Source organism: Piliocolobus tephrosceles, chromosome 1 (genome assembly GCF_002776525.5).
Source record: "Piliocolobus tephrosceles isolate RC106 chromosome 1, ASM277652v3, whole genome shotgun sequence".
Lineage (NCBI taxonomy): Eukaryota > Metazoa > Chordata > Mammalia > Primates > Cercopithecidae > Piliocolobus > Piliocolobus tephrosceles.
In genome coordinates, this window is record NC_045434.1 from 60482736 (window position 1) to 60505531 (window position 22796).

The following is a 22796-nucleotide window of genomic DNA, read 5'->3' on the forward strand; positions in this document are numbered from 1 at the left end:
CTCACTGCAGTCTCCCCCTCCCGCGTTCAAGCGATTCTCCTGCCTCAGTCTTCCGTGCAGCTGGGATCACAGGCATGTAACACCACACCTGGCTAATTTTTTTTTCTTTTTTTTTTTTTTTTTTGAGATGGGGTCTCACTCTGTCTCCCAGGCTGGAGTGCAATGGTGCGTGCGGTCTTGGCTCACTGCAGTCTCCACCTCCCGGGTTCAAGCAACTCTGCTGCCTCAGCCTCCTGAGTAGCTGGGACTACAGGCGTGTGCCACCATACCTGGCTAATCTTTTGTATTTTTAGTAGAGACGGGGTTTCGCCATGTTGGCCATGCTGGTCTCAAACTCCTGACCTCAGGTGATCTGCCCACCTCGGCCTCCCGAAGTGCTAAGATTACAGGCGTGAGCCACTGCGCCTGGCCTCTTCTTGATAATATTGATGCCATTTCAAGATGGAGCCAGTGGACAGGGGTCAGGGGGACAGCAGTCCCCACCCAGGCACATTCCTGCTTCGTCCCACCACACTGTTTCCCTACCCATGCCCTGGAGTTTTCTGTCTTCATCTTGGTGGTTCTTAGAGCCTGTGACATGGGTTGGATCTTAGCAGACCAGGTGATCAGGATCAGGCTGTCAACCTTGGGTCCCTTCTTGGTATCGCTGTTTGGAGAAAGCTTTTGCTATCTGTGGGTCCTACCTTCTCCCTGCCTTCTGAAGGCATCTGGCCAGAACTGGTAAGTTTTGCCACCATTGTCACTGCACAGCATATCCTAGACAACACAGCCACTCCAAGACTGAGAGGTGTTTTATTTTTATTTTTTGGATCTCGGATCGCCACAGATAATGCTCCAGTGAACATCCTTGCACATGCCCCCTCCAGGCCCTGGATGAGAATTTCTTTGGAAGATGTAGCCAGGACTAGATGACTGGGTCCACAGCATGCATAGATGTAGTTTGACCAAAAAGTACCAGGTGGTTCTGGGGAGGAGGGATGAATTCTGGATTCCTGAGACCCAGGGGCTAGGAGTGACACTTTGTCTCCAGATAGATGCTTTGACTCTAGCACTACATTTTTGCGGTGGAATTAAAGAAGGTGCTGTCAGAGTAGCAGTCTTGGAGAGGGGAAAGTAAGTGAGGGAGGCCCATGGATACCACCTCCTAACCAGGAAGTGGTGGTCTATCTTCAGAAAGAGAGAACTGAGCCTGCGAATGACATCCTCTCAAGTCTGGTTTCTCAAAGACTAAAAGGATGTGGGCTTTCCTTGGGTCTCTGGGAAAGGGGGCTGTCCCGACATGACTGGAAGCAGAGATCAGCAACCTGGAAGGACTAGAGGAGGGAGAGGGAAGAGCAAAGGAGACATGAACCAGAACCCAGAACTTCAGGATGGGAGTACCCCACCCCCAGGAGGCTAAGTTCTAGGGGCTTGCTGAAAATTAGCATCAGATTCCCTGACCAGGCCATGGTATACTATCCCATGGTGAGGCCAGAGGCCTGGCTTGGTGCACCCGCCCTCACCTGGCTTCCTGGGTTGGATGTGGCTGTTGGATGATGATGATAAGTGATGCCACCCACCACCTGAACTTTAGCCAACACATGCGGCCTCTGACCTTGTTCCCATGCCTCCAAAGGGCTTCAGTAGGCTGAAGGAGGGCATGTGCTCTGGTCTGCTTCTGCAAACCAGTTGGCATTTAAGGAGCAATTAGGGCAGGTCAGACTTGGGGAGGGAAGGAAGAACCCGGGATTGTGATGAGGATGGCTGTCAGACCTGAGGGATGGGAAGTGGCCGGGGTAAACTAGAATCTGGGTCATGGAAATAAGGAGCCTGTGATGAGGAGGCGGGCAGAACAGCCTCTGCCCGAGACTCACACCTTGGAGAGAAGGGCTGGCCAGGGATGTTTTAGGCTAGGCAGCCTACCATCGTCAGGTTCTTGCCAGCTTTCTTGATAGGGCACTGTCCTTTTGGAAGTGTCAGAGTGCCAGAGAGGAGTAGAGCTTAAACCCTCCCAGGTGGTACACAGGAAACAGCCCTGCTGGAAAAAAGAGAACGCAGAGCAGGATCTCCCTCTGTGCTTCTCCCAGATCACCATGGGGAGCAAGGCCAAGGTCATGAGATGACTGAGTGGAGGAAGCCCTCATCCCCACCACTGGGCTCTCCAGGTGGGAATTGGATATGCTTGGACTCACAGCAATCCAGAGCCCAGCGCTTTCTGGCTTGGGGTGGGGGTGGGTGAGGGGAGGGGAGGAAAAAGGGGAGGAGAGGGTATCTGCTCCCAGAAAGCTTTGGGTCTATCTCTGCCTTCCCAGAAAGTTCACAAGAGGTAGATATTTCCCTGACCTATTTCAGAGCCTTTTAGGAGTCAGGAACAAGGGACAGATGGGTCTATGTGAGCCTTCTTTTCAAGGTTTAGGAAGTAAGTTCATAGCTTTGTTTCCATTTTTTTATAGCATTGTTTTCGTACTTGAGGCAAGGTGGCTTTGGATTCAGATTAGGGCACAAATCCTGGCTCTCTGAATCTGTATTTCCCTGCTATAAGATGGAGAGGTCCTTCTTATAGGGTTGTTGGTGAGAATTCAGTGAAACAGTATATGTAAGACTGATAATAGCTACAGAGTGTGGACCAGCCACTATACCAGGCACTACCTAATACATAGGGGTATATATATAATTTCTCATTTTCATATCAAGTCCCTAGTATGGCCCCTAGCACATGGAAGGTGCTCAACAAATCTTTTTTCCCTCCCTTCCAACCTCTCCAATCCCACTTCCCTGTTCCTGAGTATAGGGAGAAGTAGAACCTCACTTGGAATGAGGGAGACTGATTCTAAGTCAGAAAAAAAGACTACGGATTTTCTGAGGGGCTCCTAAATAAAGCGTGTGCGCGTGCGTGTGTGTGTGTGTGTGTGTGTGTGTGTGTGTGTGTTTTCTGAAGCAGAGTCTCGCTGTCGCCCGGGCTGGAATGCAGTGGCGCAATCTCAGCTCACTGTAACCTCTGCCTCCCAGGTTCAAGCGATTCTCCTGTCTCAGCCTCCCAAGTAGTTGGGATTATAGGCATTCACCACCACGCCCAGCTGATTTTTTCTATTTTTAGTAGAGACAGGGTTTCACCTTGTTGGCCAGGCTAGTCTCAAACTCCTGATCTCAGTTGATCCAACTGCCTCAGCCTCCCAAAGTGCTGAGATTATAGGCATGAGCCACCGGGCCCGGCCCTGAAGCAGGTTTTATATTGTAGTTGGGTGCATTCTAAAGTGGGACCAGGCTGCTTCCCCTCTCCAGAGGTCTGCCCTTCCTCACCCCTCAAGTCATACCTGGCAGTGATGCTGGCACCCCTGCAAGAGTGTCTCCAAGTGCTACCAGCTTGCTCCTGAGCAGAGGCTGTCAGCCCATTGGGGAGGACAGAGTAGGGCAGGGCAGGGAAGTGTCTGCTCCACTGAACAGCCCCCGCCTGTAGCCCAGAAGCCAGAGTGGACCAGAGCCTCTTGTTATTCCAGGCAGGTCTATCTGCAGTGCTGCAGCAGCCTGAAGCCCTAGCCCCTGGCCCCTCCTGTTTCCTTTCTCCCATTTTTATGCATCATATCACATTCAATAGGAGCATTTAGTAGTGGGGAGACTTGGGGTGAGTTCCTTTCATATTTTCAAATATACCCACTCTATAACCTATACTAGGTGTCATTCTTTTTCCTCATAGTTTGGGGATGTATTTCTTCTTTAGCATCCTGGGAAAGCTAAGAGTGAAAGATTCCTTGGACAAAATTGGAGGAAAGTGTGTCTGATTAGTGTTTACAGTTTGGTGACTTAGAACATAAGGTTCTTGTCTCTGGCAGCTCCTCATTTCTAGAGGCTTTTCTTTTTTTTTTTTTTTTTTTTTTTTTTTGGAAGTCAGGGTCCCACTCGGTTTGCCCAGGCTGAAATTAAGTGATACGAATACAGCTCACTGCACACTGCAGCTTCCACCTCCTGGGCTCAAATGACCCTCCCACCTCAGCCTTCCAACTTGCTAAGACCATAGGCATGCACCATCATGCCCAGCTAATTTTTGTATTTTTTGTAGAGACAGGGTTTCACCATGTTACCTAGGCTGGTCTTGAACTCCTGAGTTCAAGTGATTCTCCCGCCTCAGCCTTCCAAAGTGCTGGGATTAAAGGCAAGAGCCACCGCACCTGGCAGATGCCTGCCTTTTAGAGGGCCTCTTAGAAGTTTGCCAGAAAATGAGGAGGTTTAGGCTCAAGAGAAGGGGTAAAGTGTAACAAAAAGAGCACCAAGCAGTCAAGACCACTGACTTGCTAAGACCAAACCACTTTTTTATCTCCCTGGACCTTTGTATCTTCATTTGTAAGGCGAGGGTCACAGCTGTCCTAGCTAGAATTGATATGACCAATGCTTTCACATGTCATCTACAAATTATAGAACAGATGTTATAGGACTTTAGGAGGAAAAAAGTAAAATGTTGTCTTAATGATCATGTAAAGCATTGTGATTTCTTGCCCTAGGAGGAAGAGATGAGAGAGTTCACTCTTCTAGCCTATCATCTCAGGCTTGCAAAATACTGGAAAAGAGGAGGGAGTGCATACCTTACTCAGAACACCCCAAGCCGAATGACTAACCCTTACCTGACAAGAGGTAGTACCTTCCAGGTGTCTGAGCAGCGCATTTGATGCTGAGATGGTGTGAGCACCTTCAGATTATTCTTTGGCAGTTGCCTAATCAGATTAGGGGCCAGGCAAGCTCAGCAGCTGCAGAGAGCTCGTACTCCAGAGAGCTCAAAACTCAGAAGTGTGGACGTCATGATATGCTTCCTAATATTATAGAGATCCCACCTTAAGCCTCGGGCTCCAACTCTGCACTGCCCTTTTGACTTTGTGCCAGCAGCTTAGTGCTTGACTTACTGTGTGTTTCTCTAGATCAGCCTGTGGCAAAAAAAAACCTTTTCATTCTTTTCCACATGTGTTTTTCAGCCCCATGTGTTCTAATCTTACATGAACTTTTCCATCAGTTGCCTATGGAAGTGGAAGAATCTCTCTTCTTTGGTACTCTGAAAAGAGGTTCAAAGTAAGGAAGGAATTCTGCCAGGTGTGGTAGCTCATGTCTGTAATTCTAGCACTTTCGGAGGCTGAGGTAGGAAGATCACTTGAGATCAGGAATTCCAGAGCAGCCTGGCCAACAGAGTGAATCCCCGTCTCTACTAAAAATACAAAAAATTGGCTGGGCGCAGTGGCTCACCCCTGTAATCCCAGCACTTTGGGAGGCTGAGGTGGGTGGATCACAAGGTCAAGAGATCGAGACCATCCTGGCCAACATGGTGAAACGCCATCTCTACTAAAATACAAAAATGAGCTGGGCATGGTGGCATGCGACTGTAGTCCCAGCTACTTGGGAGGCTGAGGCAGGAGAATCACTTGAACCCAGGAGGTGGAGGTTGCAATGAGCTGAGATCACACCACTGCACTCCATCCTGGCAACAGAGCGAGACTCCATCTCAAAAAACAAACAAAAAATGAGCTGGGCATGGTGGTGGGTGCCTGTGATCCCAGTTACTCAGGAAGCTGAGGCAGGAGAATCACTTGAACCTGGGAGGCAGAAGTTGCAGTGAGCCAGGATCATGGCACTGCATTCCAGCCTGGGTGACAGAGTGAGACTCTTTCTCAAAAAAAAAAAAAAAGGAAGGAATTCTGACTCAGACTGTCTTTTCTAATTCTCAGGAGACTCAAGAACCTATATGCTGGTGGTTATTGCTAATGGTTATAACCTAGCTAATGGTTTTTGTTAATGAAGCTGCCCTAGAATATTCCATTCTTTTTGTGCGGTGGGGAGTTCCCTGGCAAGGAAAGATGGAAGGGCACATGGAGATTATTTTTCTTCTACTTAAAGGGCTTGATAACAAAATTTCATTAAGATCAAATTAGGCTTTCTCCCATCACTTAAGTGTCCTATTCTGGACACTGGACAGCTTTCATCTAAGATTTCCAAGGACTATTTCTATAATTCCATTCCTTTATCACTTTCTTAGGGTGGTGCAAAAAGACAGGGCCCATTCTCTACCCAACTAAAGGTGGAAAGAACCGAGTCCTGAAAAGGCTAAGTAACATCCCTATCTTCATGGAGCAAACATTGTAGTGGGTGAAGACAGAAAAGGTAAAATCCTCTGATTCCTAGTTCAACACTATCAGCATTGTTCCCAACATCCTCTTGAAAGGTGAAGTTCTACTTAAGGGTCAAGATGGGTTTCTTGCTGCTATAGCTCTTCCCATTTCTTCCAGGCTTGGAGAAGCTGAACTGGGGTGAAAACTCTGTGGTCCTGCCTGTTCCTACACCAGTCTAAATGAAGGGAGTTTGACACATTGCCTCAGGTTCTTTGTGGATCTTCTTATTTCCCAGATAAGAAGGGGTTATGATATTTTAAAACAAATAGAACCCTGCTTTCTTAACTCTTTGTAAGTCAGAGTAGTGCTAAAAATCTGTGGGAGGAAGAGGAGGCAAGGGGCAAATTGGGAGAGGGAGGAGTATAAATCAACCTGCATCCTTGTGGAAGCTTCTGGGAAGAAGATTGTCAGAAATTGGCAAAGACTTTGGCTACATGTGACTTTGGAGGAGATCACTGATAAAAGAATCAAGTCCCTTATCTGATGGTTCTTGTGTTTCTTTGTTCACCTTCTAGAAGTAAGGGTGGCATCTATTTATTACAGAGAGGTTGGCCAGAGCTCCTTGCTACCCCCTGGTAACTGAAGTCATCAGTGGGGACTATGTAACCGGGGCTGGGGTCCCATGTTCTGGTGCTGTGCTAAGAGCCCCTTCACATTTGAAAAGCTGATGTGTGGCAGTGACACCTGTCAGTGGCATGACACACAGCGGCCCCACTTTAAAACTGAGAAGGGGCCTCAGGATAAGTTCTCTTCCCACCTTCAGCCCTCTGTATCCTCACCTACACATAGCTCCACCACACCCCCTAGTTAGCATGCGTGAGAGGTAATGCATCTTTCTGAGGGGAGAAATGCTGGCCTCTCTCTGGTGCCTTTATTGAGATGATGTGAGACTATGGTGCTCACTCACAGGCTAGCTTGTCTTCCCTGCTGACCTTGCTGTGGCCCTATCCTCTATCTGAATTGAGAGGTGTCTTATCGCTCCCACTCCAGAGAAACTTTAATGCTCAGGCTTCAAACTCCCTATCTTTCCTCCTCAGAGGTCCTTCTGTCCCCCTTACTAAAAAAAAAAAAAAAAGTTCACCCTGTATCACCAACTGACAAAGCATTTTACTCTCCTCTTCTCCCCAAAAGCCTCTTGGAGTAGGGTGGAGCTTAGCCTCGAGACCAAAACTTGGTGCCTGCCAGGTTGACACCTGCAACAGGCTACAGAATTTCCATACACCTGGAAGCTGAGTACTCTAAGGGGCTTTGGAGGATTTTGACATCTTCTATCAGGTTGTCTTCCTTATGTGTAAATGTGTGTGTTGGTAGTGGGAAGAGTGTGGGGTGTGGGAAAGGAAGGCCGACCGACAGGCAACCCTTCAGATCACTTAGATCTGAACTCCTTTTTCTGACCTCTTCTCATCTTTTATAGATAATGTCAGACTAAAGGATCCTGTCACAGGTCCCTCAAATAGACAGGGAAAACATTAGAGCCATTAGAGGTTGTAACCATTTATTTCCAAGTTTCTGAAGCTGTGGATTTTATGTTGCTTGATTGGGAGAGGTGAGATATAAAGACTGGGGTATATTGAAATTACTCCTCTACATTGGAGTTTGCAGTCTGCGGGGGCCTCCCAGGGAGGAACGGGCCTCTCTTGAGTCAGCTCCCTAAGCTCAGGCCTCAGCTATCAGTTCAGCTCAGACTTCAACTGTCACTTAAACCCTTGTACTTAGACTCGGTACCTCTTGCCCTTGCAGATGCTGGATACTCATGGCTGCTCTAATGGTTTCTTTTTGTCTATCTTTGAACCTTTATTCCAGAGATCCAGTTGTCATCAGTATCCGGGAAGCTCTCCTCTTCCTCCTCCTGACGCCTCTCTACCACTACAGTTGCTGGTTGTTGCTAAGGTTGCTGCCATGGTAACATGCACATCCTGTTTACACCTTCATCTGGGCAAGTTGGTCTAAGTAGGAACCTACCTACCCTGGACAACCACTATCATCACCACCTGGGGACACCAATCAACGTGACACGGAGTCCACCTTCCACTCAGTTCCCCCATTCTCTTCCTCCTCTCACTGCCAGATTTCATACAGAAGAAAGGATCTAGACTTCGGACAGCTACTCGGGTGCTTATTGCACAAGATACATTCGATTTGTTCCCTCACTGGGCCCCCAGAGAAGCAGGAAGTAGGAAGAAGTTGAGACAGGAAGGCAGGAGACACTGGTCAATTGAAGGGAAACACTACATCTTCTCTGGTTGAAGGGCTTGGTAACAGCAGGCAAAATGACGAACCCATCAGACCGTGTCTTGCCTGCCAACTCGATGGCCGAGAGCCGTGAAGGGGACTTTGGCTGCACAGTAATGGAACTGAGGAAGCTCATGGAGCTGCGTTCGAGGGATGCTCTGACCCAGATTAACGTCCATTATGGAGGTGTACAGAATCTCTGCAGTAGACTGAAAACCTCCCCTGTGGAAGGTAAAGGCCATATCAGGGGTGGGGAGTTGGAGGAAGGTGGCTAGTGTTTCAAAATATTCTTTTCCCAGCTTCTAGAGAAGGCACATTTCTGGAGGCCCAACTGGTATATTTTTGTCAGGTGGGAAAGGTATGGCATCTGAAGCACTGAAAGGAGGTGAGGCCATGAAGAGCCGTATCTTTCACAGAGATGATGTTTAGAAACTGCTATTCTCTGAAGATTATTCTTTTCTTCTTTTTATTTTCTTTCTTTCTCTTTCTTTCTTCTTCTTTTGTTTCTTTCTTTTTCTTTTCTTTCTTTTGTGTGTGTGTGTGTGTGTGTGCGTGTGTGTGTGTGTGTGTGTGTGTGTGTGTGTGTGTGTGTGAAACAGGGTCTTGCTCTTCTACCCAGGCTGGAGTGCAGTGGCGTGATCATGGCTCACTACAGCCTCAACCTCCTGGGCTGAAGCCATCCTCCTACCTCAGCCTCCTGGGTAGCTGGGACCACAGGCGTGTGCCACCACACCCAGCTAGCTTTTTTGATTTCTTTGTAGAAATGAGGTCTCAGTATCTTGCCTAGACTCATCTCAAACTCCTGGGCTCAAATGATCCTCCCACCTTGGCCTCCCAAAGTGTTGGGATTACAGGCTCAGCGAGCCATTGCTCCTGACGCCTCTTTTCTCCTTTTTCTGTATCAGTGTCCATTTATTTTTAAAATGTTTATGATATAAATGTTGTTGTCAGTAAATAATCAAGTCCCTTCTTCTATATGTCTGATTATAAAATACTTTAATTCTTCCCTACACTGATCTTACAGTTTAATGAATGGAGGAAGGAAGGGTACAGAAAAGTGAGTAAGTCCAGCTGCCCAGTTGAGCACTTCTCTGTTATATGCCGTTAGAAATGGGATCTCAGCTCATTGCAACCTCCATCATGGGATGATAGGACAAGCAGGGTGGGTGGCTCACATCTGTAATCCCAGCATTTTGGCAGGCTGAGGTGGGAGGATCGCTGGAGCCCAGGAGTTCCAGACTAGCCTAGGCAACACAATGACACCCCATCTCTCTTTTTTTTTTTTTTTTCTGGAGACAAGAGTCTTGCTGTGTCACCCAGGCTGGAATACAGTGGCATGATCTCAGCTAACGGCAACCTCCGCCTCCCAGATTCAAGCACTTCTCAGTCTCCCAGGCAGCTGGGACTACAGGTGTGCACCACAACGCCCAGCTAATTTTTTGTATTTTAGTAGAGATGGGATTTTACCATGTTGGTCAGGCTGGTCTCGAACTCCTGACCTCAGGTGATCTGCCTGCCTTGGCCTCCCAAAATGTTGGGATGAGGAGGCTTACAGGCATACACCACGCCTAGCCTCTATTTATTTTAAATAAAAGGGAAAACGAAGGAAATGGGATGCTAAATCACAAGGTATATAATTGTACCCATCATATCTTTGGATCACTCACTGTTTTGTGTCAGGGAATTATAAGTGATTTTTTCAACTCTGCTGGATACACTTTTAATGTAGTTCTTCTTAATCTTTTTGTTGTTGTTGTTGTGTGTTTGTTTTTTGGGGGGTTTTGGGGTTTTTTTTGAGATGGAGTCTCACTCTTGTGGCCCAGGCAGGCTGGAGTGCAATGGTTCATTCCCGGCTCACTGCAGTCTCCGCCTCCTGGATTCAAGCAATTATCCTGCCTCAGCTTCCTGAGTAGCTGGGATTACAGGCATGTGCTGCCACACCTGGCTAATTTTGTCTTTTTAGTAGAGATGGAGTTTCACCATCTTGGGCAGGCTGGTCTCAAACTCCTGACCTCAGATGATCCGCCCGCCTCAGCCTCCCAAAGTGCTGGGATTACAGGTATGAGCCACTGCGCCCAGTCTTAATCTCTTCTTAAAAAATAAAAAAAATGTTCAAAGATAATGAAAAATCCAGCTTCGGGCTTTCCTGGCCCAGCCCAGTTGCCCAGTGTGCCATGGTGTGATGAAATTTTGCCTCATCAAAATGTAGAAAGAACAAAAGGAAACTTGCTTTTTCACTTTTGCCTGGTTTTAGCATCTCCGTAGCAGATACTTATTTGGCCCTGTACGTCTGGCAGTTCATGGTTGAGTAGTGTGAGATGGAGCAAAGATCTTTTCCATTAGGGGCTTTCAGCCTCATGCGGTCTCCTATTTCTGAATCTTCCTCAGAGGCCACAGCATATTTCTCACCAATTCTAAGAAGCTGTTATCGTTTGCCAGTGCTGTATTATAAGTTAGTGACTTGGAGCCTAGACTCTTTAGGATGAAAAAAGAGAAAGAGATTTTTACATAGATATCTATACCTAGTTTATGTCTTATTTTCTTTACAACCTAAGGAAGCTTCCCCACCTATTTTCTTTACTTCTAGAATTTGGTTTCCTATCTCACAGGCTTTGAGTTCAAACACTAGTTCCACCATTTACTAGCTAAGTAGCCCTCTATAGTTTACTCAGCCTCCCTGAGTCTGTTTCTTCTTTGAAAGTAGAGTTGATAACACCTAGCCCATAGAGTTACTGAGATTAAATAATATATGTACAGTGCTCATACTTATAATTAGGTGTTCAATAGATAAGTTTTTTCAGATTAAAACAGAGTCCGTGTGTCTGTAAATACTTGCCAGAATATGGGCGACTATGGAGTGCAATGTTTTGTCATATCTGGAGAGGTTACTGTATGTGTAACTGCAACTACTGTCCATTTCATTTGCTCACTTCTTAATCACAAAAAAAAAAAAAAAAAAAAAACACACCTGGGTAAGGTGGCAATATCCAATTGCTTTCATGCGGCTCAGTCTCTGCCTTCTAATGGTAGCCCTTAATCATAGCACTTTGGGCTCTGTCTACTTCTTGCCAGCTAGATTTCTTTATTTGGTCACTTTTACAGCCGTATTGACTGCTGAGGGTCTGTTCTTAGTTATATCTTCACCGAGATCATGCAGTACGTTACAAACACCCATCAGAATTTAAACAGGATCTTTCTTTTTCCCTTCCTATGCTGTTTTTGATCCCTTTGGTCAGCTGTCTCTCTCACATACAAGCACTCGGGAGTCCAAAGAAGCTGGAACCTAGAGAGCTCCTGACAACAGGATTCCGGCTTTCCTCCAGTTTTCCAGATCCCTTCCCAGAGCTGCAACTGTTTACTTTCTGATTCCCAGAGAGCTTCCATTCCCAAAGGCCAACATACATTCTACTTTCTGTCAACATTGAATATCAAATGTTACAGACATAGCTAATGCTCTTGGATCCTTTCCCAGTCCTGGTTTCAGCCCCTTCCAATGGCAAGTGTTTTCCTCATTACAGCCCCTGGCCATGCTGTAGCCTAGGACTCCTACCACTGGCACAGTTGTCTACTGCCATGTACTGCTTCCTTAGATCACAAGTATGCGTCCTGGTGTTTTTCTTTTTTTCTTTTTTCTTTTTTTGAGAAGGAGTTTTGCTCTTGTTGCCCAAGCTGGAGTGCAATGGTGCCATCTTGGCTCACTCACTGCAACCTCCGCCTCCCAGGTTCAAGTGATTCTCCTGCTTCAGACTCCCAAGTAGCCGGGATTACAGGTGCACGCCACCACTCCCGGCTAGTTTTTTGTATTTTTAGTAGAGATGGGGTTTCACCATGTTGGCCAGGCTGGTCTCGAACTCCTGACCTCAGGTGATCCACTCACCTCGGCCTCCCAAAGTGCTGGGATTACAGGTGTGAGCCACCGCATCTGGCCTTTTTTTTTCTTTATAAGAGATGGGATCTTGCTATGTTGCCCAGGCTGGTCTCGAGCTCCTAGACTGAAGCAGTTCTTCTGCCTCATCAGTTTGTATTAATGTAGGAGTTACCATAAGGTTTGCTCTGGAACTGGGGAGACAGGGTGTTGGAAAACAACCTTTCCATTAGTAATTTTTAGTCCCCAATACCAACACTGACCTCCTAGTGTGTGAGAGGAATAAAGAGATAAAAAAAAAAAGTAGGAAAAAAAAAAAGAAAGAAAAGGAGATATAGAACAGCTAAGACATAGGAGTATCTACCTAGGCAAGGATAATGCTCACCTGTTTAGTTAGGGCAGGCAGAGAAAAGATCCCCAATACGCTGATGCTATAAAAAGCCAGCCTGTTCACGGAAGGCCACATAGCCTGACAGCCTAACATAATTTTGTCATTGTGGGAGGTCCCAGTGGTCCAATAAGAAGAATAAAGAAATTTACCTGATGCTTGAATTCTGGTAGTTGGGAACCAAGGTGAAAGTGAAGGTCAGAGAGATTGATTCCTAGAATATAACCCTTTTCCTTTATTTTCTATGGCCTGATAGCATCTTTAGTATAGACTGACAGAATTTTTTTTAAAACTATAGCTTCTAAGGGGACTTATGGAACTTGGGGTTTATTACATTTCTGACACTAACGTGGTTTTATTATCATAGATTTACACAATTCTAAAGGCAGGTGGGACTTAATTATCTCTTTCGGCTGGCCGCAGTAGCTCATGCCTGTAGTCCCAGCACTATCTGTGCTTCTAAGATTCTCTGTGTGACTGCTCTAGCATAAGAAGCAGCAGAGCATTAATGGAGTGTAAGTCAGAAGGCATGAAATATTCCATCCCATTCTACCTGGTAGTAAGACCTTAGACAGGTCATTTAAACCCTTTAGCCTGGAGAGAGGGAGAGAGAAAGAGATTATTATTATTATTATTTTGGGATGGATTCTCACTCTGTCACCCAGGCTGGAGTGCAGTGGCACAATCTCGGCTCACTGCAACCTCCGCCTCCTGTGCTCAACTGATCCTCCCGCCTCAGCCTCCCAAGTAGCTGGGACCACAGATGCACACCACCATGCCCGGTTAATTTTTGTATTTTTTGGTAGAGAGGGGGTTTTGCCACCTCTGTGTCAGCCTCCCAAAGTGCTGGGATTACAGGCATGAGCCGCCACCAACCCAGTGTTTTTTTGTTGTTGTTTTCAATTTTATTTTTATTTTTTGAAACAGGGTCTTGCTGTGTCACTGAGGCTGGAGTGCAGTGGTGAAATCAGGCTCACTGCAACCTCCACCTAATAGGCCAAAGCAGTCCTCCCACCTGTGCCTCCTGGTTAGCTGGGACTACAGGTGTCCACCACCACGCCCAGCTAATTTTTGTATTTTTTGTAGAGACAGGGTCTCTCCATGTTGCCCAGGGTGGTCTTGAACTCCTGGGCTCAAGTGATCTGCCCACCTTGGCCCGCCAAAGTGCTAGGATTACAGGCATGAGCCCTCGCGCCCTGCCTCAGCCCAATGTTTGGATACTGGCTTGTGTTCCTTGAGTATACATTAGCTAGTTAGAGTAAGAGGAGTTGCCCCCGTGGCCAAGAGTTGGTTAGACTTAAGAAGGCTTGGAGATGTTTAGCTACATGGCCTTCATCAACAAGCAGAAATAAGGCTGACAGTATGAGCCAAAAAGAGGAGAAAATTTAGGACAACAAAAAAGGGTGGGGGGAGACACAAAGGAGAATACATGTTTACATTGAGGTAACTAAAGATTTCACTCTTTATGGCTGTATATAAACAACAGCAAAGATACGAGGGTGAGGCTGGAGCTCCTGGGCAAGCTGTGTTGCCTTGGGTTTATCAGGAGGGACAATCTGAGCATTTTGCACAATGGAATCCTTTTCATTTGCTTGCTTTGTTCCCCATTCCAGTTTTTTTTTCCCCTCCTTTTATTGTCTCTTTTTCTTTCCCTATCCCATTCCCACCTCAACCAATCTTTCCAATCCCCAAAGAACAGAGCAGTTTCGTTGGTATAGGCTGGAAGATAGCCTTTCACCTTCTGAGTGGTTTCCTGTGGAATCTCATGGCCTCGTGAGTGGAAGAAGCCTTTGGTGAATCTGGGATGAAAATTACTTGTGGCTTAAGGGGAAGAAGGAAGAGGTATTTGCCTTAGTCTCAATACCCTTTTGTGTGTAGGAAAAAGGATGGTCCTAGGTGAGAGATTCTTTGACCTAGGTAGAGGTTATATGTATTCTTTTTTCCCTATAGAATTTTGCACATTGGTCCTTAGCTATGCTATCCTTTTTAGGAGGAAGAATGGTGTTTTCTGAGGAAGAGTTAGGCCATTCCTTGGAGGCAAGGTCTGGGCTCAGACCAGAATGGGAGAGAAGGGGAGCCTTGAATAAACAGTAAATTATTGGCCGGGCGCGGTGGCTCAAGCCTGTAATCCCAGCACTTTGGGAGGCCGAGACGGGCGGATCACGAGGTCAGGAGATCGAGACCATCCTGGCTAACACGGTGAAACCCCGTCTCTACTAAAAATACAAAAAACTAGCCGGGCGAGGTGGTGGCCGCCTGTAGTCCCAGCTACTCGGGAGGCTGAGACAGGAGAATGGCCTGAACCCGGCAGGCGGAGCCTGCAGTGAGCTGAGATCCAGCCACAGTACTCCAGCCCGGGCGACAGAGAGAGACTCCGCCTCAAAACAAAAAAACAAAAAAAAAAACCCAGTAAATTATTAACTGTAGGCCTTCTTTCAAAAGGCTGAAGACTATTTTGGTTGAATTTGGATCTAAAAGATTGTTGGTGGAACTTTCTGTTTTATCTTCCTTCTGTACCCTTCTACTTCTTTTCTCCTCTGCAGAGTTGAAGGTGTGACAGTGAGATATTGAGGTCCTGCAATTCTTTTTCAACAACATTCAACTAATAGTTAATAACTGCTAGGTGCTAGGGACACAAGGGTGAACAAGACAGGTGCAGTCCCTCCTTCCACAGAGCTTACAGGCTAAAAGAAGATGCATATGAATGAAGACAATTTCAGGAATCTTGCCATAGGGCTTTGATGAGGAAGAGCAGGGTCTATGGGAACACAGTATGGGGACTTAAGCTGAAGGCATTGCAGGGGATGGGAGGGGGGCTTAGAAGCTGGAGATGGTACACCTGTGTCATCTAGGGATCACCCAGGGAAGCTCTAGCATGGCCACACTCTATGATAATTGCTGCCATCTGCTGAATATTCCTGGCATAAGATGCAAGCATTTTTGCCTTCCTTAATTACTGGGTAGTTACTAGGTTTAGGGAGCTGAGATTCCTTGGGGAGTAAATGGCAGGAGGGGGAAAAAATGTGTTTTAAGACGGCCAGCCCAAATTACAATTTTGTTTTATTAGCTTGAGGATTTAGATGAATATCTCCTATCACCTTAAGATCTCTGGGGCTTACCTGTGTTCCTGTCACTCTACCTTTTGAGGGCAGTGGCATGTTTTACCAAGAATTGTCCATTTTGCCACAAGCTGAGATACACTGGGATTGGACTCTTTCTCAGTGTGGCAGATTGAAATTTCTAGTAGTATTGTCAATCTGGAAAAAAATTGAGTACATATCCCAAGTAAATGTTCACCTACAAAACTACTGCCTTACTATTAATACATCTAACACTTTTATTTACATAATAAGATAGGCAAACATAGAAATGGATGAGGTGATACAAAATGGTCTGATATTTTCCTCACACTCTAACAGATGGATGCATGCCCCCAACTTAGAGACTGCCGCTCTAAAGCACAGCGGTGTTAGGGGGATGCGGAGGACTAGGCGAGTGAAGATGGGATGGAACAGATGTGAGAGGAAGATGGGCAACTGGCTTCTTTGAGATTTTCTTCCCTATCTTTAGAGCTTATAGTCTGTTCAGGAATATCAATTTTTAGGAGCTCCTCCATTTGAGATTAGAAGCATAACCGCTATTTTTCCTCTTTCTTTGTGCCCTCTGCGCTGCAGCCGTCATTTCTTGCCCCAACTCTGCTAAGGATGGCATATAAGTGACCCTAATAACAGTGATCTGGGCATGGCCTCAGAGATTAACATTCTGTGGTCCACTCTGCCTACCAAACTTTGGGCAGATGGATTATCACTAACTAGTTCAAGATGTGAGAGAGACTCAAGCCAAAAGTGTCCTCCCTCTGTCCCTCCCCATTCCCCACCACAGGGAATTCCACTTTGCATCCTGGGAATTCCCTGTCTGGTTTGAGTTTCATGCGTAGGGCTGAATTAGGCCTCTTGAAGGCTGTGGGCTCTCTCTTCCTAGCCCAGCCCAGGCTCTGCCAGTTCTTTTCTACTTAGCCCTCCTTGCCTGGAGCTGGGCTTCTTGGTTCACTGGCTTAATGCTGCCCAGCTGGTAGGCAGCATTAAGCTTCCCCTTCCTGCTTGCTCTCCTGGAGCCTTTTATGCTCCATTCCTTTGACAATTCAGCAGCAACATTTGCAAGTTTTTGAGGCGTCTAGTTTGGTTTTTAAGCTTGCCTTGCATTGAACCATTAGCTGTTGGTGGGAAGAAAAATAGCATTCCCTCATTGGGTGAAACACATACTGCATCTACCAAAAGTGGGGCTTTCATTCTTACTATTTAGCTCCAAGGTGGGAATATGACACCGGACGGAAGCACATTCATGAAGTACAGAAGATGGCAGAGTGGCAGAGCAGAAAGCTAAGCAGAGAGCTATCTAGGGAGCCTTTTTACCCTGGGCCACAGTTGCTGTTTTCAAAAAAAGGCGAAGAGCAGGGGACGGGATAAAGGGAAGCATGCCCTGAGGAAGTGGCCCACCTTGGGAAGGGTTTTGCTGGCCAGAGTGAGGAAAGCAGCATTGTACTCCAGGTTCATCATCCTCTGGCTGTGACCTTGAATCGATGGCTTTAAAGAAGTCTAGCCGATAGGGAGCAAATCTCCAAGCTGTGGGTGTGTTAAACTGGAGATGCTGAAGCAGGGAAACTGCGGTATACTCATTTGGTTATTAGCCAGAGATGGCTAGATTTTGCATGGCCCTATTTTGATTTTAAGCTACTCCTCCCCCTCAGTCCCCAAATCCAGGGTTGTTGGGTTTTTTTTTTAATTAATTTTAACTTTTTTTTTTTTTTCTTTTTTTGAGACAGGGTCTTGCTCTGTTGCCCAGGCTGGAATGCAGTGGCAAAATCACGGTTTACTGTAGCCTCAACCTCCTGGACTCAGGCAATCCTCCTACCTCAGCCTCCTGAGTAGATGGGACCACAGGTGCACACCATCATGTCCAGCTATTTTTTTTATTATTATTTGTAGAGACAGAATCTTTCTGTGTTGCCCAGGCTGGTCTTGAACTCCTGAGCCCAAGCTCTCCTCCCACCTGGGCCCCCCAAAGTTCTGGGATTACAGGCATGAGCCACCAAACGAAGCCCAAATCCAGGGTTTTTAAGGAAAGACTTAAAAGGTTTTCTGCTGCTGTTCTTCTCAAGTACCAAAAGAGGACTGCCTTCAAATCAACCCAGAGAAAATTCTCCCTGGTACTATATGTGTGGGAGAAGATTCTGCTGCCTCCTTTGGCAAGGTATCATAACTCAGACAGCTGGGAAGTCCCTCCTGATGTCTACCCTAGCCCCACCCTTTCTGGGGCTGAGCTGGTTCTGATAAGTGGTGCCTCTGCTGATGTCGTTGGCCCTTCCCTGCTGGAGCTAAGCCACTGAGGGCTGGGCTGCATTTCTCCTCCCAGGCCCTAGGTCCTGCACGCTCATGGCAGACACAAATGTTCCACTGCTGTTTATTCCATGTTCCCACCCAGCCTGGGCAGGGGCCGTGCAATTCCCCAGCATGGGGTGGGAGTGATGACTTCATAGCTGAACATTCTGTTTGCCTCTCCCAGCTCATGTGTTCAGTCTGGTTCATAGGGCCAGAAGTACTCCCACTCTAGATGGAGCTTTCTCTTTCATGTTCTTGAGGACAAGATTTCCCCCTCAGTTTCCTGAGGAATTTCTAGGGGAAACCCTTTTCCTGTGTTTCCAGCATTCTCTCCCTGCCAATTTTTCCTTCCCCTCTCCAGGAGATTGTGTGAGTATCTGAGAAACCACTGCAGAGATCAGGGCCTTTTAGAGCCTTTTCCCGGCCTGGACAAGTATTTGTGTGAAATTATAGCTGCTGAGATCAGGGCCTGAAAGACTCTCTAGGGCAGAAAGAATTGGAATGGAAAACCCAAAACTGGGGATTGGCCGATCTCCCAGTCCCACATGGCTTTCCCATGCCTTACCACATGTCAGAGAGGATTCCCAAGGCTACTACAGCTAAGATCCTTGACCTGCCCCGCCCTGCTGCAGGGCATACTGGGAACTGAGACAGCCACTTGACTTCTTAAGGTTGCTATTGTACGAGCTCAGGGTGACTTAAGGTGGAACACACAGATGAGTAGAAAATGGCAAAAAAAGAAGCAAGCAAGTGACTTTGAGGGCAGTTAGGTCGCTTCATTTGTTTGGGTCCAAAAAAGGCCATAAGAAACGTTTTATTGAGTACAAAATTCATAGGTTTGGACTCTGATGAACCTGATGGCGATGTTACCATCCCTGAGGCCAGGAAGGAAGAAGACACGACTAATCCACCCCAATTGTAGACAATGGGAACAGCGCTGGCTTGCTTAGAGGTATAGAGGAAAGCAGCATGCAACCCTGCCCTGTGGTGAAGGAAGTAGGGTGGCCAACCATCCCTGATTGCCTGGGACTGAGCGGGGTTCCCAGGAGGCAGGAACTTCAGTGCTAAAACCTGGCAAGTCCTGGGCAAACTGGGACAAGTTAGTCATACTAGATTGAAGCCTCAGCTGAGTGCAGCTGCCTCCATGCCCCAGTGTCCTCTGTGTCTAGGTTGGCATCCAGTGGCCCACTGTGGGGTGTCATAGACTCTGCCACTTACTAAATTCAAGTAGTTATACCCCTGCCAGGCCTTAGTTTGCTTCTACATCAAATCGGGTTAATAGTAGCTACCATGTAGGGGTTTGTGATGCTTGAATGAGAAGGCATGAATGTGCCTGTGAGGCATCTGGCACATAGTAATCACTTAAATGTTAGCAATCTTAGTTATCAGTCATTCTTTCAGTTCATTCTACAAATTTGCGTGTGTACAATGTGCCAGGCAATGCTGTAGGCCTGAGGAACAATGACAAAAATCCTGCCCTTGTGGAGGAGGTGAACAAACAATAAATGAATGCATCCTATTATATGCTAGGTAAGAAGACCTGTGGAGGAAAGTGAGTGAGCAGGATGAGGGGCATCAAGAGTGCTGGGTAAATACAGTGGTCAGGATAGGCTTCACTAAAAAGAAGACATTTGTACAAAGACCTGAAGGAGGTGAGGAAGTGAGCCCTCTCCAGCGAAGAGGAATCTGGGCAGAGGGAACAGCTTGTGCAGAGGCCCTGATGTAGACGCATGTCTAGTGCGTTCAGAGAACAGTAGGCAGTCTGGCTGGGCCAGATCTCAGTGAACATGGAGAAACTAGTAGGAGATAAGGACTGGGGGACTGGGGGAGTCATAAGGGGCCTGGAAGCCCATCAAGTCCTTGGTGCCTAGTTTTACTCTAAGTAAAAGCCAGAGGGTTTTGAGCAGATGAATCGCATGTACTGCCTTAGATCTTTAAAAAGATCATTCTGGCTGATATATTGAGAAGAGACTGAGAACAGGAGAGCGAGGGTGGAGGCAAGGAGACCAGTTGGAAGACGATTGCTATAATCCAGATGAGGGAGGATGGTTTAGACCAGGATGAAAACAGTGAAAATGGAAAGTGATTGGACTTTAGATATATTTTGAAGCTGATAGGATTTCTCGACTATATGATATAGGAGATGGGGGGCTGGGCATCACGGATGATTACGGGGTACTAGCATGAGAGCAGAGAGGGACGGTAGCCCTGTTCTCCGCCCCTCGTATGTCCCTCTTTTTGGGAGGGAGGGTTTCATTAGGCTGTTGGGGTGCACCTTATGATCTTTAATATCTGATATCTTGGTTTGCCCTCATAATCATCTACTAAACCATGGTAAGGAGGAAAGGGCACCTCCTCCCTTTACATTGTGAATCCTGCTTCTTTGAGAAGCATCCCAGGTAGGTTAACAAATTACCAGCACTCCTGCTTCCCTTCAGCAAGCCTGGCTCTCCAGCACAGCAGGTCCAACTTGGCACAGCCTTGCCATCTCTGGTCCCTGGGGAGAAAGGACCAGCAAGGCCCTGCCCCCTGGCAAGTCTGCCTCTGCCTGTCTGGGGCTAAAGATGCCCTACCCAGAACACTCCTTTCCCAGGCTCTGACTTTCCCTCCTACTAGGAACCTGACTTCTCAGGCTGGTGGGGGCAGAGAGCCTCTGGGGAGCAACTCAATTTGCTTCTGGAGGTTTGGCCAAACCTCACAACTCTGCGGGGCTCAGCTGTGCCACTGAGCTGGAGGCCAGGGTGATGTGCTTGGGCACTGAGAATCAGGAGACCCTGGGTAAGACATCAGGCACCACTTCCCTAACCAGCTCCTGTGTCTCTCTCCTAAGCACTAGCAAGTGAATGTGGTCTCAAAAGAGGGCCCTCACACCCCTGACTGCACAGGTGTGGATGCCAGTTCTTCCCCTGCCCCTAACTTTCATCTCCCACCCCACACATGTACCTTCCCAGACAGACGAGTATCTTGAGTATGTCTCCTGATGCTTTTTGTTTTATAGCATGGGGAAATGGAGGCCATCCCAAGCTCTGCAAATAATACTCCCTTGGGTACCTATTCTCCCATTTTCAAAATCTTTATCTGTTCAGATGTCTTCCTCAGGTCCTAACCCAAATCTCTCCTCTTGACACTTAAGGTAACACTCCTGGGTTTGTTTGTTTTTGTTGTTGTTGTTGTTGTTGTTGTTTGTTTGTTTTTTGAGACAGAGTCTCTCTCTCGCCCAGGCTGGAGTGCAGTTGCGTGATCTCGGCTCACTGCAACCTCTGCCTCCCAGATTTAAACAATTCTCCTGCTTCACCCTCCCTAGTAGCTGGGATTACAGACATGCGCCACCATGCCCTGCTAATTTTTTTGTATTTTTAATAGAGACGAGTTTTCACCATGTTGGCCAGGCTGGTTTCAAACTCCTGATCTCAAGTGATAACGCCCATCTCGGCCTCCCAGAGTGCTGGGGATTACAGACATGAGCCACCATGCCTGGCCCACTCTCGGGTTCTATTCAGTGAAGATTTTCAGTGAAGAGTAGACATTTGCCCTTATATCACATCTGCATTCTTTCCTCAGCAACAGAATAGCCCTTCCCGTTGACTAAAGTGTGAGGAAGGCCTCTGGCATCCAAGTCCTTTGCCTGTTTTGTCCCTGCAGCCCCCGTCATCCACTTCGTCTTGTTCTCTCTGTGAAGCTCAGTTGAAGTTCCCTTCCTCTGATTCTGACCCTCCTCACCTGCTAACCTTTTTTCAAGACAAAAGCCACCCCACCTTGCCTGTGGAAAACCCTTCAAACCAGCAGCCAACAGCTTCCAGTGTCAAAACCAGTAATAATTTGCTTCAGCGTGTAAACAACTTGATGAATACCAATTGGCATTAATCGCCACGGTAGGATTTCCCCTCTTCCCTTCAAGAGTAGCCCTACCTGGGGACCTGTGAAAGGACCCAACTATAAGGAAAGCAGTGAGAATAATTCTGCCTGTCTCCTGTCCTTCTGAGAAAGTGTCTAGAGAGAAGGTGTGGTATGTATGTGGTACGTGGTCTGTGTGTGTGTGTGTGTGTGTGTCGTATATCTGTGTGGTATGTACTGTGTATGTGGTTTGTGTTTGGTGTGTATGTATCTGTATATTGTGCATATGGTGTGTGATGTGAGTGATGTATGTGGTTTGTGGTGTGTATGTGTCTGTATGGTATGTGTGGTATGTGGTCTGTGTACACAGAGGTATGTAAGCAAACATATGTTGGTGGGGAGGATGCTGGTGATCAAGTACTGTGTAGTATCTGAAAACTTTGTGGCCTCACCTTTCTTGTTCGCTTTTTATTCAATCTGAGTAGTAGTACTTCCCTTAGTACCTACTTAGTCTTTAGTAGAATGGTAGTACCTCTCAGTGGTGTGTGTTTGTGCCTCTGTGAGTGTGTGTGCATGCACACACATAGGCACACAGGTGTGTATATGTGTGTGACAGAAAAGGAGGGGCGCATGTGCTTAAAGGGAATGCCCACAAGTTATGGTCTCAAAGACTCTGCTCTGATGCTCCCCTAAAGCTCCTGGATCTTAGAATCAGGACACATATATGGGCTCTGCCTCCGTCCTGCATGACCTTGAGCAAGGAGCTTGTTCTTCCTGGCCTTTGTGTGTGAGCCAATGGATGGCAGCTCACTCTGCATTTAAATCACCACAGCATTTACCTGTTCATATGACATAAAAGTTCTATGTGAATCCCAAGAACCACTTTAATATATATATTCTCAGAGCTGGAGCCTGGGGCGTACTCAATCAGTAGCAGATAAGATGTTATGTCTGGTTAGGAATTTATTCAGATT

At 46.9% G+C, this 22796-nt stretch overlaps 1 protein-coding gene across 6 annotated transcripts in view; it reads left to right on the forward strand.

Moving 5' to 3' along the window:
- ATP2B4 (ATPase plasma membrane Ca2+ transporting 4) overlaps positions 1–22796 on the forward strand; it is a 119350-nt gene that overhangs the window by 52916 nt on the left and 43638 nt on the right. For all 6 annotated transcript variants that reach the window (XM_023186928.1, XM_026456680.1, XM_023186931.1 and 3 more), the window contains one exon: positions 7929–8588. In XM_023186928.1, the coding sequence (XP_023042696.1) occupies positions 8396–8588 (193 nt within the window). In that variant the 5' untranslated portion in view covers positions 7929–8395. The remainder of the gene's footprint in view (positions 1–7928; positions 8589–22796) is intronic.